Here is a 15335-nt window from a genome sequence, read left to right as displayed (position 1 = left end):
GCTCAGCCTCTTCACACTCAGACTACTCACTTTGGGCCAGAAAGACAAGGCCCAGGCCCAGAGTTTTCTCTCTTGGTTACCTCTCTTAGTGGGGAACTCTGGGCTCACGTCTGGCTGGCCCAGATCAGCTAGCACCCGGCTTCCAGGAAATTCCTGGTCCTTCCTGCAGGAATCAGAATAAGCCAGTCTTTGGGACCCATTAACAGGACCTGAGGGGAGCTAACCCCAGCGTCCTGGAGGGGATGACTGCCCTATACTAGGCCCCCCAGGGCAGAAGTCAGTCCTCAGGGTGGGTCAGAGGAAGAGGGACTGGAGTCTGGCCCCAGGGCTTACGCCCAGGGAAGTTGTCCCTTGGCCCAGATGTGGCTGAATGCAATGCATGGGAAAGAGCCCCGGTTTGGGTTCCAATCCTGCCTTTGCCTCATGCTTTCATCTCAAGCAGATCACTGAACTTTCCCCTCTTTTTCCTTCTCTAGGAAGGAGAGTAATAATAAGATTTAATGCCTTCTGAGGTTCCTATGATCTGATGACCTGCGACCTCCCTCTCGTCAACCCTGTCAAGGTTATTTCTGTCCATTTCTGTCAGCTTTTTCATCCATCTCACTGGGGCCCCGCTGGTCCTGGGTCAGCACTCTTGGGCTGTCTGCAACAGTGGAGCAGTACACCCCTCCCCCTCCCCCCTCACTTTTAATGATGGACTCCACATCTCCCTTCAGACTTGGAGTCACCATGGCCAGTCTGCTCTCGTCCATGACTAGAAGTTTCCTCAGGGTGAGCCTGCTTCTCCCCCATCACCTGGAACTTCCCAGAAGTTGTGGCCTGACCTCACTGTGGGCCTCTGCTGAGGGGCAATGATGGGAGGTCCCAGAGAGGGGAGGCAGTGGGGGTGGGGTTGAGCTTGATCTGTGCAATGGAAAGAAACCTAGGGCTGAGTCCTTGATGTGCCTGGTTCTGTGTGACTTTGGCCCAAGCCCCTTTCATCCCAGGGCCTCAGTTGTCCCTTTGTAATATGAGCATTTTTAAGGATCTTTCCATATATATGGAAATATATATATATATATATATATATATATATATATAGTTATAGACAACATGTTTTAAGCACCTACTATGTGCCAGCTATAATGCTAAGTGCTGAGAATACTAATATAAGTAAAAAGTTCCTTCAGGGAACTTGCATTCTAATTATGAAAGTCAATACATAGAAGGGAGCTCAAGTGTGTGTGTGTGGGGGGGGGGGAGGAGAGAGGCCTAAATGAAAGGCTGGTGAGCCCAGGTCTGTGAATTTGGGTCTGTCCTCAAAATATGAGGAACCATAAGAAATCCGCTATTGGAAGTCAGGACCATCATGGATGAGGGCCGTTCCAGGGCCAGGAGGCAGCCATTTTGATGGACACCTTCCGAACGGCAGAAGCAGAGACACAGGGTTGAGAGGGAATAAATTTTAGCTCTGTTGTCTAAGGCTGATTGACTGTTGGAAAAGTGGTCTCTGTCCATGGTGCTTAAGGCCTCCCATTTCTGTCCCCAATCAAGATAGCCAGATTAACCCTGTCCACTGATTAGTTTGTTTGAGAGGAAGAGAAAGACACAAGCATCTTTTAAGTACCTATTCTGTGCCAGCCACTGTGCTAACAGACCACAAGCATGTTTTAAGTACCTACTCTGTGCCAGCCACTGTGCTAACAGACCACAAGCATGTTTTAAGCACCTACTGTGTGTCAGTCACTGTGCTAGCTATAGTTGGAAAGCCCTCTCCTTCCCCAAAGACCTTCCCTGGTCCACTCTTCTGCTGCCTGCCCTCAGCTACAGGGCCAATTTATCTTCCAGACCTACTCCAAATCTGATTGTAATAGATTTTTTTAAGCTCTTGCATTACAGGAGGATGAGGCAGTCACAGGAAAGTTTTCCCTTGGATCTCTGAGCACTAATTTTGGCCTGATGTAAAGAAACAGCTTCGTAACAATTAAAGCTAGACAAGATGTCCTGGGAGGGCTTGTTTGCCTCTTCCAAAAAGTCTGCAAGCAAAGAAAGTGTGACATTTCTTGGAGATGGAGAGAGCTTCTGTTTAGGTGGAGGATGAATTAGATCGCTTGGGACTTCCTTCCTCACTGACAGTCTGATTCCCTGAAAGGGCAGGGAACTGCTCTGTCCTTTTTGTCTTTCTTTTCAGAGGAGGAGGAAGGACAGACTAAATTAAAACTTCTTTTCACGTTGCTTAAGGGATCTAAGGGAGGAGAGGTTCCCTAAGGGAGTCTCAGAGGTTTAGACATCAGGTCACAGTCATGGATTGAATCCACCATTGTAAACCTCTCTTGGAAAAGATGCAATGACAGTCTGCTGTGTGCCTTCATTTTTCTGATGAGATGGAGGAATGATGGCTGTCCTGGAATCAGAAAGGACTTTGGTCCCCCCAACTCCATGGATGTCTCCTCAGATGCTTCTGTCTGATTGGAAACATTGGAGAGGTTGGGTACCATTTTAAACCCCTGTGTCTGCCAAGTCAAAGTCCCAGAAGAGAGACAGACACAGGGAGCTAGAGGAGTCAACAAGATGCAGGGAGGGACAAGGGAGTTAGAAAAGGAACCATGCATGGAAACTATCCCGATCCTCCCAATCCCAAAGACTTCTTAACCAAACAAGGGATGGAGATCACCCTGAATAAAAAAGATAATTTTGCTTGAATGAAGAATGGAAGTTGCAGACTGAGAAAAACATCGCACTACTCATCTCCGACATGGGTCTAGTAGCCAAGATAGAGAACTAGCAAATAAAAAAGTAAGAAGCATTTCCTCATGGAAGATTTCTCAGCATCTAAGTCCTCGTCCTTGCGTCAAATGATCCAACATCAGAAACAGATATGATTCGTTTAATGGAAGCGAAATTAAATACAGTACTGTTTGATTAGCCACTGTAGATCAAAAACCCAGTCCTTCCAGCTGTTTTGGAGCTGAAACTCTTACATTGGTTCTCTCCCCAATTAGAAATTGAGCTCATTGAAGGCAGAACTGGCTGGCTGTCCTATTTGTGGTGGTTAGTACAATCTAGAGTGGATTTGGGGGAGTTTCAGCTGTGTGTTGAGAGCTACCATGACTGTCGCCATTTTGTCCCATATTTGCCACTTTTTGCTAAATAATGTCTCTCAGCCCACACTGCAGGAACAGCTTAAAGCATGCTGTTTCTTTGGCATTTCTCTATTTTTTTTTAATTGCTGTATGACTGAAACTGAGAACTTGAAGAGCTCAGAAACATCGGCTCCTTGTTGTCTTAACTGATAAATGAAGCTTTCTTCTCTTTGACCTAGTGGAAATGACTAACAAGGACACATCCTTTTCCTTGTAATCAGTGACAAACACCCTAGTGACCGACAAGTATATCTCCTAATTCATTACTCTTCTCTGACTCCAGTAAACACTGGGGATATAAAAAAGGCAAAAGATAAAGATACAGAAAGCTGGAGGAATCAGCAGGATGCAGGGAAGGACGAGGGAATTACAAAAGGAAACATGGATGGAAATAATCCAGGTATAGCCTAAGAGAGTCAAAAGAGACAGAATGATACAAGGAGAGCAAAACAGAGACATATAAGGAGACCAAAACAGAGAGACATCCCAATCTCATGGGGAAACAATGCATCAATGTACATACAAACTATACACAGAGTAAATTATGGGAGAGGGAAACAAGGAGATCCTTTTGGACCTGGAAAGGTGTTTGCATCCATACATGTTGGAGGAAACCAAGTACTACTGAATATCAAAGAGTTATCTCGGGGAGCTAAGGATGGTTCTAGGTCAAGGGCCTTCCACCCACTTTCATATAGCTGCTGACTTTTACATCCAATTCCCTTATACCAGCTTCTCTGACCCAGTTCAAGGGTTATAACTGATCTCCACTAAGGCCAGAAAGCAATGGCAACTGCTAGCTCTGACCTTAGCTCCTACTATGTGCCAGCCACTGTGCTAACAGACAACAAGCATGTTCTTATGTTCTTATGATTCTCTGTGTAGTCTCTAGGTACCAGGCTAGCTCTCACACCCAAGCTCCAATATTACAAGTTCCTCCCCCTTCTCCCTGTGTCTGCCAAGTCAAAGTCCTAGAAGAGAGACAGACACAGAGAACTAGAGGAGTCAACAAGATGCAGGGAGGGACAAGGGAGTTAGAAAAAGAACCATGCATGGAAACTATCCAGATACAGCCTAAGAGAGTCAGAAGAGACAGAATGACACATGAGACCAAAACAGAGAGACACCCCAAGGAAACAAATAGCCAAATACGTCATTTATTTATTTATTTAAATTATTATTATAGCTTTTTATTGACAAAACACGCATGGGTAATTTTTCAACACTGACCTTTGCAAAAACTTCTGTTCCAACTTTCCCCCTTCTTCCCTTCACCTCCTCCCCTAGATGGCAGGCAGTCTCATACATGTTAAACATGTTAAAGTATTACATCATATATTTATTAAACACCTTCTGTGTTTTGGGTACTGTACCGGATTATGGGAATACAAAGAAGAAGGTGAAATAATTTCTGCCTGCGAGGAGCACACATTCTATGAAGGAGACAACATCCCCACCTGAGAGCATATATATACTGAACAGGTCCCCAATCAGTGCATGATCGTTTAGGGAAGGAGAGAACGAGCAATGGGAGAGGTCAGCAAGGCTTTAGGTTGAAGGTAGTGATTGACTTTTTGTGGTCAGAGTCAGTGATAATTGATTGGGAAATGGAAAGACAATCATGGAAAAGGAATGAAATGGAATATTACCATGCTATAAGAAATGATGACTGAAGAATATAGAGAAGCATGGGAAGACTTGTATGAAAGGCTGCAATAAGTCTATAGAATCGGGGAACCAACGTACAACAATCTTAATGGGAAGAACAATATCAGCAAAGCAATTGGAATGGAAATTTCCAAAGTTAAACCTGAAAGAAGAAATAGAGAGACATGTTATAGAGGTGGAGGACCATGGAGGTGGAACCTCCCCTCCCCAGATTTTTTTTCAAGTCTCAGCTAAAGTCTCATATCCTACAGGAAACTTTTTCTTTGGTCTGTTTAACCATAATGCATTCTCTCTGTTGTTCTCTTTGATTTGTTCTGTATATATAACTTATCTATATATGATTGTTTCCCCCCAGTGAGCTTCCTCAGGACAGATTTTTTTTTTAACCTTTTTTTTTTTTTTTTTTTTTTGCATTCCCAGTGCTTAGCACCATGCCCAACACAATCTAGGTGCTTAATAAAATCTTCTTCTTGACCTGGATTACCCCATCTCATGTCAGACATTTTTTTAATATGCTGGAGAAGGGGAAAAGTAGCAGGCACTGTGCTAAGTGCTTTTACAAAGGTTATCTCATTTGATCTCACAACAACTCTGTGAGGTAGGTATTGTTATTTCCATTTCACAGCTGAGAAAACAGACACGTGATTTCTCCAGAGTCACATAGTTGGTAAGTGTCTGAATGCATATTTGATCTCAGGTCTTCCTGACTCCAGACTTTGCAGCTTTTACACTGACTACAGCAACTTTCATGTTATTTTTTTTTAAACAAAATTTCCTTCTTCTTCTTTTAAAACTTTTATCATACGAGATGGCTTTCTGAGGCAGGGACAGGGAACAAAAGGTACCAATAAAAATTTAAAAACAAATATGATGCTTTATCTGAGTCTTGGAAATCTTAGAAAGTGAGGTGGGAGTATAGACATGAGAGATTGTATGAAGGCATGGAGACAGAAACAAGGAATCATGGGAAAGGGAGGGAGGCAGGAGAGAGAGAGAGAGAGAGAGAGAGAGAGAGAGAGAGAGAGAGACAGAGAGAGAGAGAGATTGAGAGTGAGAGAGAGCGAGAGAAAGAGAGAGACAGAGAGAGAGAGAGACAGAGAAAGATCTCTAGAGAAGATAGAAACAAAGAGACAAATAAACACAACCAGACATAACAGGCATATATGGAGATTCAAAGAGATAGAGGAAACAGTAACCTATGGACCAATGGGGAGACCAGTATCAGCATCTCTATTTCCAGATGGATCATCTGGCTCATGTGTCTATCTGTCTATCTCCCCATCTGCCCCCAAAGAAGCCTAGAATGCCCCTGACTCTGGACACCTGGTCATTGAAATCCTGCATTGTCAAGCCAGGAAATTGAGGCTATAAAAAGCCAGCTCTGACTTTCCTAAGAAGATTTGGGGAACTCATGTCCCTGGTCCTCCACACACACTATGTCCACTTATAATCGCCCTACCCACTCATAATCGCCCTGCTCAGGAATTCCCTGCCACAAATCTGTTCTGGGAATGAGCCAAACTGAGATGACTTCCTGTCCTGAAGCAGATGGAGAGGTCAATTCCACCTGTCTTTTTCCTCCTCCCTCAAACCCCTGGGGAGTCTGGGTCCCAGCTGTCACCCTCCTCCCCCATGCCTCAGGGGAAATTGGATCCCAGCTGTCACCCACTGGATTCAGAGACTAAGACTGAACAGAGACAGAAGCAGAGACAGAGACAGACTAGAGTGAAAAAAGAGATAAGGAGGGACAGAGGAAGAGTGAGACACATACAGAAAGAGACAAATTGACCGACCAGAAGACTTAGCAGACGGCACAGAGGAGATCCAGAGACTGAAGGAGAAAAAACCCAAGAGAGAGACAGAGAACTATAAAAAGAGGCAAGAAGAGGGTGGTGAGCTGTGAGATCTCCACAAGATCCTGGATCTTGCTCTCCCTTAGGCCTCATGGAGGTCCCCATGGGACCAGCTTGCATCTTCCTGAGGAAAGGGATTGCGAAGAAGCACAGGGTGAGGAATGGATGGGGAAAGAGGAAGGAGGGAAGGGAGAGAAGACAGAAGGGGATGGAATGGAGATCTGGACCTGGAAGGCATCTCTGAGACCATCTGGTCTAGCCCCTTCATTTTATAGATGAAGAAACTGAGGTTCAGGTGGATAAAATGAAGTATTTGTAAAGAGTTTTGCAAGCCTCCAGCACCATATATACTCTTAGTACTAACAAAAAAAAAAAAGACCAGGGTCTCAGGGGGTAGCAAAAGAAGTGAGATTTGCTTTCAGGTCCCCTGATTTTGGGGCCAGTGTTCCTCCCATTGTTTCATGCTGGAAGAGGATGGAGGAACTCAAGAAGGGAGAGAAGGCAGAAGGAGGCAGAAGATTAGGGAAAAGGCTAGAGAAGTAGGGAAGCATGAGGAAAAGGATAGAAAAAGGAGAAAGTAGCTAGAAGGAGCTGGAAGGTTAGAACAAGAAGCAGAATGAGGAAGAAAGTTTAAGGAAGGAGGTGGAGGGAGAGAAGGAAGAGATTGTCAAGGAAGGAATAAAAAAGAGCAGGTGGGGGAAGGAGTAGAGACTGGATGAGCATGGAGGAAGGGGTTGGTAACCACAGGGGCCGCCAGGAAAGAGGGTGTGAGAGAATGTGAATGGCTTCCAGCCTCCTCTTTCAGGACCCTGGAGAGAGCCCGAGGGTCATTGAGTAGCCCTGAAGAGGGCCATTCCTGTCTCTACCTCTCCTCATTATTCTTTCCTCCTGTACCTTCCTCAGGATCGTCCACTAGGACCAGATGAGATCGAAGGTAACTTCCCCCTCTTCCCTCCCTCCCAGGTAGTTCTACTAGACCCTATTTTTCTGCCACATCCTCCTCATTCCTACTCTAACAGTGCTCTCACTATGTCCACCCCAGTCTCCCAAGACTCAATCTCTCCTGCTAATTTTAAGTTCCCATTCATTTCTTGAAGGGTGGCTTTGACGTCCACCTGTATATTTCCTTAGCAGCTTTAAGACCTCTGATTTTTAGTCCTGATTTACCCTCATCCATCTCCCCATGACAGTATCAGGAGTTCCCCACTTTCCTCCATTGGCTGGAGGAATCCCTCCTCTGTCCACCACTAGAAAGTTTTCCTCAAGGTCTCATTCAGAGGCCAAGTCGTGCTTTCCCAGGAGGGATTTTCCTAGATTCCCTCCTCTCCCCCTGGTAGTTTTCAGGCTCCTCATGATCACCTTCCCCCTTCCCTGCCTTTCCCCTAGAGCTTCGGGAAGCCTTCCAAGAGTTTGACAAGGATCGAGACGGTTTCATCTCCTGCAAGGACCTGGGGAATCTGATGAGGACCATGGGCTACATGCCCACTGAGATGGAGCTGGCAGAGTTGGGACAGCAGATCCGAATGAACCGTGAGGATTGGGGTGGGGCAGAGGAAGATGGGTAGGGTTAGAGATGATACAAATCCCTTAACTTTCCACAACTACCTAAGGTTTTCAATGGGTTTCCCTATTGGGTAGGCAATGCAAAGTATGGTTTTCACCATTTGCTAGATGGGGAAACTGAGATTCCGTGAGGCACTGGATTTATACAGGGGCACACGGTTAGGGAGTGGAAGAGCTGAGATTTGAAACCAGGGTTTCTGAAATGGAGTGAAGCGTTCTTTCTATGACCCCTGAAGGAGAGAGGTTACTAGGTTAAGGAAGTAAGTAAAGTGAGGAAGTCAAGCCAATGATTCAAGGAAGAAGTTGGGCTTGATCTGGAGGAAGGAGGAAGGAAGGCAATGGGAAGAGAAGTGAAGCTCGAGATGAGACTGATTTGAGAAAGAAGTGGCGGATGGCTAAGGCAGAGGATGGGTGATAGAAATGTGGGAAAGCTGCTGAGAAATATGGTAGGTTTAGTGGTGGAACTAAGCTCGGGCTGGGAGTGCCGAGGGGAGGGAGACGTTGGGGCTGGGGCTGAGGGGAGCATTAGCACAGGAAGATCTTCATCTGTGGTTTGGAGGATTGGGGATGAGCAGCTAATCGGGTGAGGACATGATGAGGATGGGATGATGATGGGGCCGACTTTGGGAGATGATGTGGTCAAGGAGATCAAGTGAGATCAAGAGAGCTGAGGAGATAATGAGAAAATAGAAATGATGGGACTGGGAATTTGATGGGGAGGGCAGGATTAGGGAGATTACAGGACCATGAGTATAGGAGACTCCATTCATTATGAAGAATGTGAGGTATAGGAGGCTAAGGGGCTTCTCCATGGTCACGAGATAATGTCAGGGGGAGGAGATAGGATGAGAGGGGAGGAGATAAAGGGGCTGAAGAGCCTTACTGCCTCAGAGATGGCTGCTGCTTGCCTCCCATCCCAGTTCCCATCTCTGTGTCTTCATCAGGACCAACTCTCAGGCCTGTACTTTTTCATGATGGGTTCTGTGCATCGCCTTCAAAGCTCAGCCTCCTACACAAGCCTTTCCCTGCTTTTCCCAGCTGTTTGCGTCCCCAGAAATCACTTCATATTTATTTTGTGAACATCTTTCACTTATCTGTGTACACACAGTGTTTCTTCCTGTAGAATGTAAGCTTCTTGAGGGCAGTGACTACTTTGTTATTGTCTTTATATCTCTTGCCCCTATCAGTGTGTCCGGCATGAATTAGACAGTTATTAAATGCTTGTTAATTGACTGATTGATCAAAGACGCAGATTAGGAGCCAGCCAGGATTGGCGTTGTGGGTGCTAGGTGGGATACATTCTTTGAGGAGCCTGAGCAGAAACTCCTGGCCAGGCTGGGGGAAGAAAGGGGGGGGGCCTGATATGCTCCAGGGCCCCCTGAGGAGGGGTAGTCTAGGGAACCTGAGACTCAGGCTCAGTTTTTGTTTCTTCTTCTTCTCTCTGTTCTTAACGTTTCTTATCCCTAGTTGGGGGCAGGGTTGACTTTGAGGATTTTGTTGAGCTAATGACACCCAAGCTTCTGGCAGAGACAGCTGGGATGATCGGAGTGCATGAGATGCGGGATGCCTTCAAGGAGGTGAGCAGGGAGAGGGAGGCTGTTGGACCCACTGACTCCAAAGGGGAGCCCTCTGGCCCACTTTCTGGGCCTCAATTTCCTTTCATGAAAGGATTCCCTTGGCCTGGACAATCAATGAACCCATGAATCATGGCAGTCTCCAAGTCACAATCACTCAGTACCATGGACAAGGTGCAGGGACAATGAAGGAGGCCAGGGTGACCAGGAACCCTTGTGCAGTATAAAAAGGGTATTTAGAGATCATGGGGCCCAACTTGTCTATTTGATATGCAAGGAAACTGAAAGAGAAAGAGGGAGGAGGAGGAGAGAGAAAAAGAAAAAGAAGAGACACACACACACACACATACAGAGACAGAGAGAGAGAGAGAGACAGAGACAGAGGGACACAGAGAAAGACACACCCAGAGAATGACAGAGAGGAACACAGAGACAGAGACAGAGAGACTTGAGCACGCTGAGGGAAGTGCTCCTCTGTCACCTCAGAGTTCTGAGCTGGATAAAATGCAGGGAGGGCTACAGAAGGAACCTCCCCACCCCCTCACCCCCGGCTCTGCTCTTCCCTTTGGCTGCCCCACCCCAAAGTCTGCCCAGATCAATCCTTTTCTTCCATTTCCTCCTTTGCTGCCGGGCTGTCTGGGGCAGTTTGATACCAATGGAGACGGCTCAATCACCTTGGTGGAACTTCGCCAGGCCTTGCAAAGGCTGCTGGGGGAGCAGCTCAGTGCTCGCGAGATTTCTGAGGTTGTGCAGGAGGCTGATGTCAATGGAGATGGCACCGTGGATTTTGAAGGTGACACAGGCCCCGCCAGGCACAGCTGGTTTCCCCCTCCCTCTAGGCACAGTCCAGTTGCTTAGTTTTCTGGGAGCAAGAAGATGCTTAGAGATCCTCTAGCCCTTCCCCCTTCTCCATTTGATTGGGGAAAACAATCCTGAGGACTGGGGGTGGGTAGGAGGGGCAGGGGCGGGGGAGGAGGCACTGACCGCCATCTTGTCCCTTCCTTCCCAGAGTTTGTGAAGATGATGTCCCGCTGAAGAGCCTGGTCCTGGCCTCGGCTCCTTGTCCAGGAGAAGCTCAGAAATGCGGGGCAGGAGCTGTCCCACCTTCCCCAGGTGGGCCAGGAGGCCGAGCATTATGGGATCACAGGATTTAGAAGTAGATTAGAGTTTAGAGGGGATTAAATCCAATTGCCTAATTTTGTAGCTGGAGGAATAAACCCGAGAGATGGGGAGGAGGGTTTTACACAGGGTCATGTGGCGGGTCCCCCCCCCCCAGAGCCTGGATGTGTGTGTGTCGGGGCGGGGGGGAAGTCTCCGGACCCAATCCGGTGCTCCCTTCAGTGATGGTAAGCTGGGAGAGATGCTCCCCACCCATAATGCCCTTTGGGATATTGTCCTTTCCCTGAGCCCCAACTCTCAGCGAGATGGAGTTTAATCCCCAGATCAGATTAACAGCAGCTCTGGCCTTCTGCCCCTTCGGGGGCAGTGGATCTTGGACTGTTAATCTTTGGGGGAAATACTAGGCCAAGGCCATTCCCCCGCCCCCTAGCTTGGCGTGGACCCATCCAGAGTTCCATCCCTCCGAGTCTTTCATCAGAAGTCAAGTGTGCGGAGCTGAGGACCCCGGGAACAAGAAGGCCGGTTATGAAGCTCTTGCTGCAGTCAGATTATCCAATTTCCCAGGTCCCCGCTTCTGTCTGCTGCTTCTCATCAGGGTCTAGATCTAGAACAGGGTGGGACGGTAGAGCTCCTTTAGTCCAATGGACCATTTTGGGGCCCTTCTCGTCCAAGGTCACACATTGTAAATTCTTGGAGGTTGAGGGGCCCTTTGACCCCAAATGCAGAATGTTCTTTGTCTTGAACCATATTGTGACCATCAACATAGAATTTAACCCTTCCCCCCATAATTAGTGGGGGGGGGCGGGGAAACCTGTGAAGGAGAATCCCTTTAAAGAAGTGAGAGTTGAACATATTTGGAACATAAAATACTGAAGTGGAAGAAAGAATGTCGGAAAGTGATTTAGCAGGTGCAAAAGTGGATGGGTTGGTGAAATGTGGAGTTGGGAAGGTTCTCCGAGATCATCCAGTCCCCCCACCTTTCTCAAGGAGGAGACCCTGCTGCCCCCTCCCTTTCAGTGATGGGGAGCTCATCCTCTCAGTTTCAACCAAGTCCTGGCTTCTCCCATCTCTGTACCCCTCCTTGCTCAAGACCCTCCCTTGACTGGATGGTTCCCTTGTCACCCTTCTCCTCCCTCTCCCTCATCTCTCACCCTAGTCCTCCGCTACTGTCGGCCATGTTACTGGTGAATTGTTTTCCTCCAGGTACAATAAATATTTCTCATTCAATCTCTGGCTTGTGTTTGATCTCTCCTAAATGACTCTCTCGTTGTCGACTTGTGACACTATTTCTTTTTCTTTAAACCCAGGTATAAGTTTTTACATTTAGCCCTCAGAGACCCTCAGCTGGCAGGAGACAGGGGGTCTATCTGGGGGAAGGATGAATGCTGGGATCACAGATTTAGAGCTGGGGTGGCCTTTAAAGGTCGTGCTTTGCAGACGAGGAATTGGGAGAATGGTGGGACGGGCAGGAGCAAAGTGGGGATTCATTTGCTCCAGATGATATGGATCCTTGATGGCAAGGCTGGGATTTGAACACAGGTCCTCTGATTTTTAACCCTGGACTCTTTATACTGAACCAACTGCTGGTGACGAAGTGCAAACGATGGGTTAGTGGTAGTTGTGATGAGCAGCGAGAATTGGACTGGGAGATCCCCTCTGGTCCCAACTGCAGATCCTAGGGAAAGAATCCCAAAATTGGGGCCAAAAGGGATTAATGGGCCCTGAGAAGCCAGCTCGCCAGGGAGTCAGACTTCTTAGTGGCCAAAAGGTCCTGATAGGAAGATGGCTGAGGAGAGCATAGCTTCACTAGTGGGCCTGGTCTATTAAGATGTCTATAAAAAATATCTGGGCATGTAGACCTCGATATATTGGGGCTTGCTTTGATCTTTGGCCTGGAGGGGGGAGAGGGGGAAGGGGGGGCAACTCCTGAGAGACTGATTTTCAGTTCAATTTAAAATTGAATGTTTGAGCCACTGAGAGTTGTTTGTGGCAATTCAGTGGAAGATGATTGACTAAGATCTCCAACTGAATGAAGCCACTTAACTGGGAAGTTGCAGGCTTTTCCCAGGGTCTGGGAGCTCCTGAAGAGGATACAGTTTACATCCAGGCCCCCCCCCCCCCAAAAAAAAAAATATCTCAGTTTATGTCGTTGCCTCCTGGGAAAGGGCAGGTCAAGGGCACTTAAAGGATCAGGAAGACAGATGAGTGTTTAATTATGAATCTTATTTGCCTCCACATCTTCCCTAGAGCTGAGCAGGGGTGAATCAAGTCCACATGTGCAGAATTTTACTGAATTAGCTACATGGGTTTATTTTTATTTTTATTTTTGGATTATTTATTTTTGGATTGGAGTTGGGACTAGCCTGTGATTACACTGAGATCTTACTCATTTTTATATCCTTCTTATTCACTAATCCCAGCATCCCAATTCCAGGGTCTTGCAATCAGTCAATTATTAATCCCTTATAAAGCACTGGAGTTCTAATCCACCCACAGAGGCTGGCACTGTGCAAAGTGCTGGGAATCACAAAAGTCTTCTCTGCCCTCAAGGAACATCATTCTATGGGGATAAACTTCACATAGACAAATGCAAACTGAATATGAGGCAATTTTGAGGGGAAAGCATAGGAAGCCAGGGTGGGGGGAAGGAATAGGAAATGTTTCATCTACTGGTAGTGATTGTCAGAAAGCGATGGATTCAAAGAGGTGGAAGTGAAGAGGGAGTATGGGCCAGGTATAAGATGTGTCCAAACAAAGGCATGGAGAAGGGACCTAGAAGGACTGAGAGGAGGTAAATTTGACTGGGCTGAAGAGTGAGAGAAGGGGACAAATGTAAAAAGATGCTGGAAAGGTTCCTGGAGACCAAGCTTTAGATCCTGAACAAAGGAGGCTGTATTTGAAGCTAAGGGCAATCGAGAGCCATTGAAGTTTATTGAGCAGGGACAGGAGAAAGATTCTGGTCAGAAGCTATTGTAATAGTCCAGGTGAAAGTAACTAGAGTCTGAATAAAGGTATAGCTGGGTGAATGAAAAAAAGCAATTTTGTGAAGGTCATAGTGATGGGGTGCAGAAATACTGAAGCCCCAAAATATATTGGAGTTTCAGAGTTCTCCTAGTACAGTCCACCAAATGTTGGGAAATGGGGTTGGACCTCCCAGATATACTGGGGTCAGTGTTGCGAGCCATCTCAAAAGAATCTGTTGTGAAACATGCCATTATCCAGGGGGAAGACTCCATATCTAGGGGAGAGATGTTGCCATAAAGCTGGTGGATCCTAATGAACCAGCAAGAATTGGGGAATTATGTCATTAACCAATGGCCTAACCCTAAAAGGAGTTAGATGTTGGAATTGCTCCAGATGATGGGCAGGACAACTAATGAACTCAGGAAGAAGTGGGGTACAAGTAGGTTCTTTTAGAGGGAAAAATAACCTCAGGGGTTAACATCATAACTTGGTCTTTTGATTGGAGTTTCTCAGTGCAAGGAATTGAACAAGGAATTCCACCTGGGCTTACTGCTACAAAGACGTACTTAGGATAACAAAAGGCCTGATTAAACAAAGGGTTGAGATAATCAGTGTTACTCCCAACTTGCCTCTCTCCAGTCAAGGCATCTCCCTATGGTTCTTCTAGATATCAGGGACCAAGGACCCCATCATTTGGATTATAGAATTAGAGCTTGAGATCATTGTTCTAATGACCTCATTGTTTAGATGAGGAAACTGAGGTCCCAGGTCATAGAGGGTCAATCCTGGATTAGCCAGCTGCTTTGAATCCAATTTCAGCAACATAACTGGCAGGATTTTCCCACTGGATGTGGTATGACATGGAATTTACTCTCAGCTTGACTTGAATTACAGAGGGGGAAGCCAAGGCAAACAAATAAGTGGCTTACCTACCTAGGAAGTGCCCAAGACCAGATTGGTCTCAGGAAGATGAATCCTTGAGACCTCAGCCCCAGTTCTGCTCACTGCACCATCTAGTTGCTCAGAAAGCTAATGGTGTTCAAATATCTATTTCATAGAGCAGTAGTTAAAGATGATAGGAAGTCCAGCCCTAGTTCTCCCAGGGAATCCAAGCTCCTTTCTCCCTCCTGGACAAGTCTGGACCCAGCTCACTTTCCATCTGTAGTGCTGGTCAAGATCTATGCCATGAGAGGTGGGACAGCCTAGTGGAAAGCACATTGAACCCAGCTAGAGCCAGGAGCTACTTGGGTCCAAAGCTTGCCCCAGATGGCATTTGGCAGATTTATCCTGATCAGGTCACTGACCCACTTGGAGTCTATTACCTCTTCTGTAAAGTGAGGATGATGAGCTTTCACTACTCATAGTGCCTCATTGCTTTCACAGTCTGCAGGGAAGCACTTTAAAAATATGATTCATTATTAGGAAAACTATAAACATAATTGACTATCAATAACAAAACTAACAAAAACCTA

The 15335-nt window shown here is 46.6% G+C and overlaps 1 protein-coding gene across 1 annotated transcript; it reads left to right on the top strand.

The window, feature by feature from the left end:
- Positions 1 to 6734: 6734 nt before the first annotated feature.
- CABP5 (calcium binding protein 5) lies at positions 6735 to 12107 on the top strand. The gene is made up of 6 exons (XM_003766396.2): positions 6735 to 6797; positions 7547 to 7577; positions 8030 to 8173; positions 9674 to 9783; positions 10426 to 10573; positions 10790 to 12107. Exons 1-6 carry the CDS (start codon positions 6735 to 6737, stop codon positions 10813 to 10815), a joined length of 522 nt encoding a protein of 173 aa, XP_003766444.1. The 3' UTR covers positions 10816 to 12107.
- Positions 12108 to 15335: the final 3228 nt, after the last annotated feature.

Source organism: Sarcophilus harrisii, chromosome 3 (assembly GCF_902635505.1).
Source record: "Sarcophilus harrisii chromosome 3, mSarHar1.11, whole genome shotgun sequence".
NCBI classification, from domain to species: domain Eukaryota; kingdom Metazoa; phylum Chordata; class Mammalia; order Dasyuromorphia; family Dasyuridae; genus Sarcophilus; species Sarcophilus harrisii.
The sequence above is the reverse complement of the archived record's forward strand: the minus strand, read 5'-3'. Positions and strand labels throughout refer to the sequence as shown.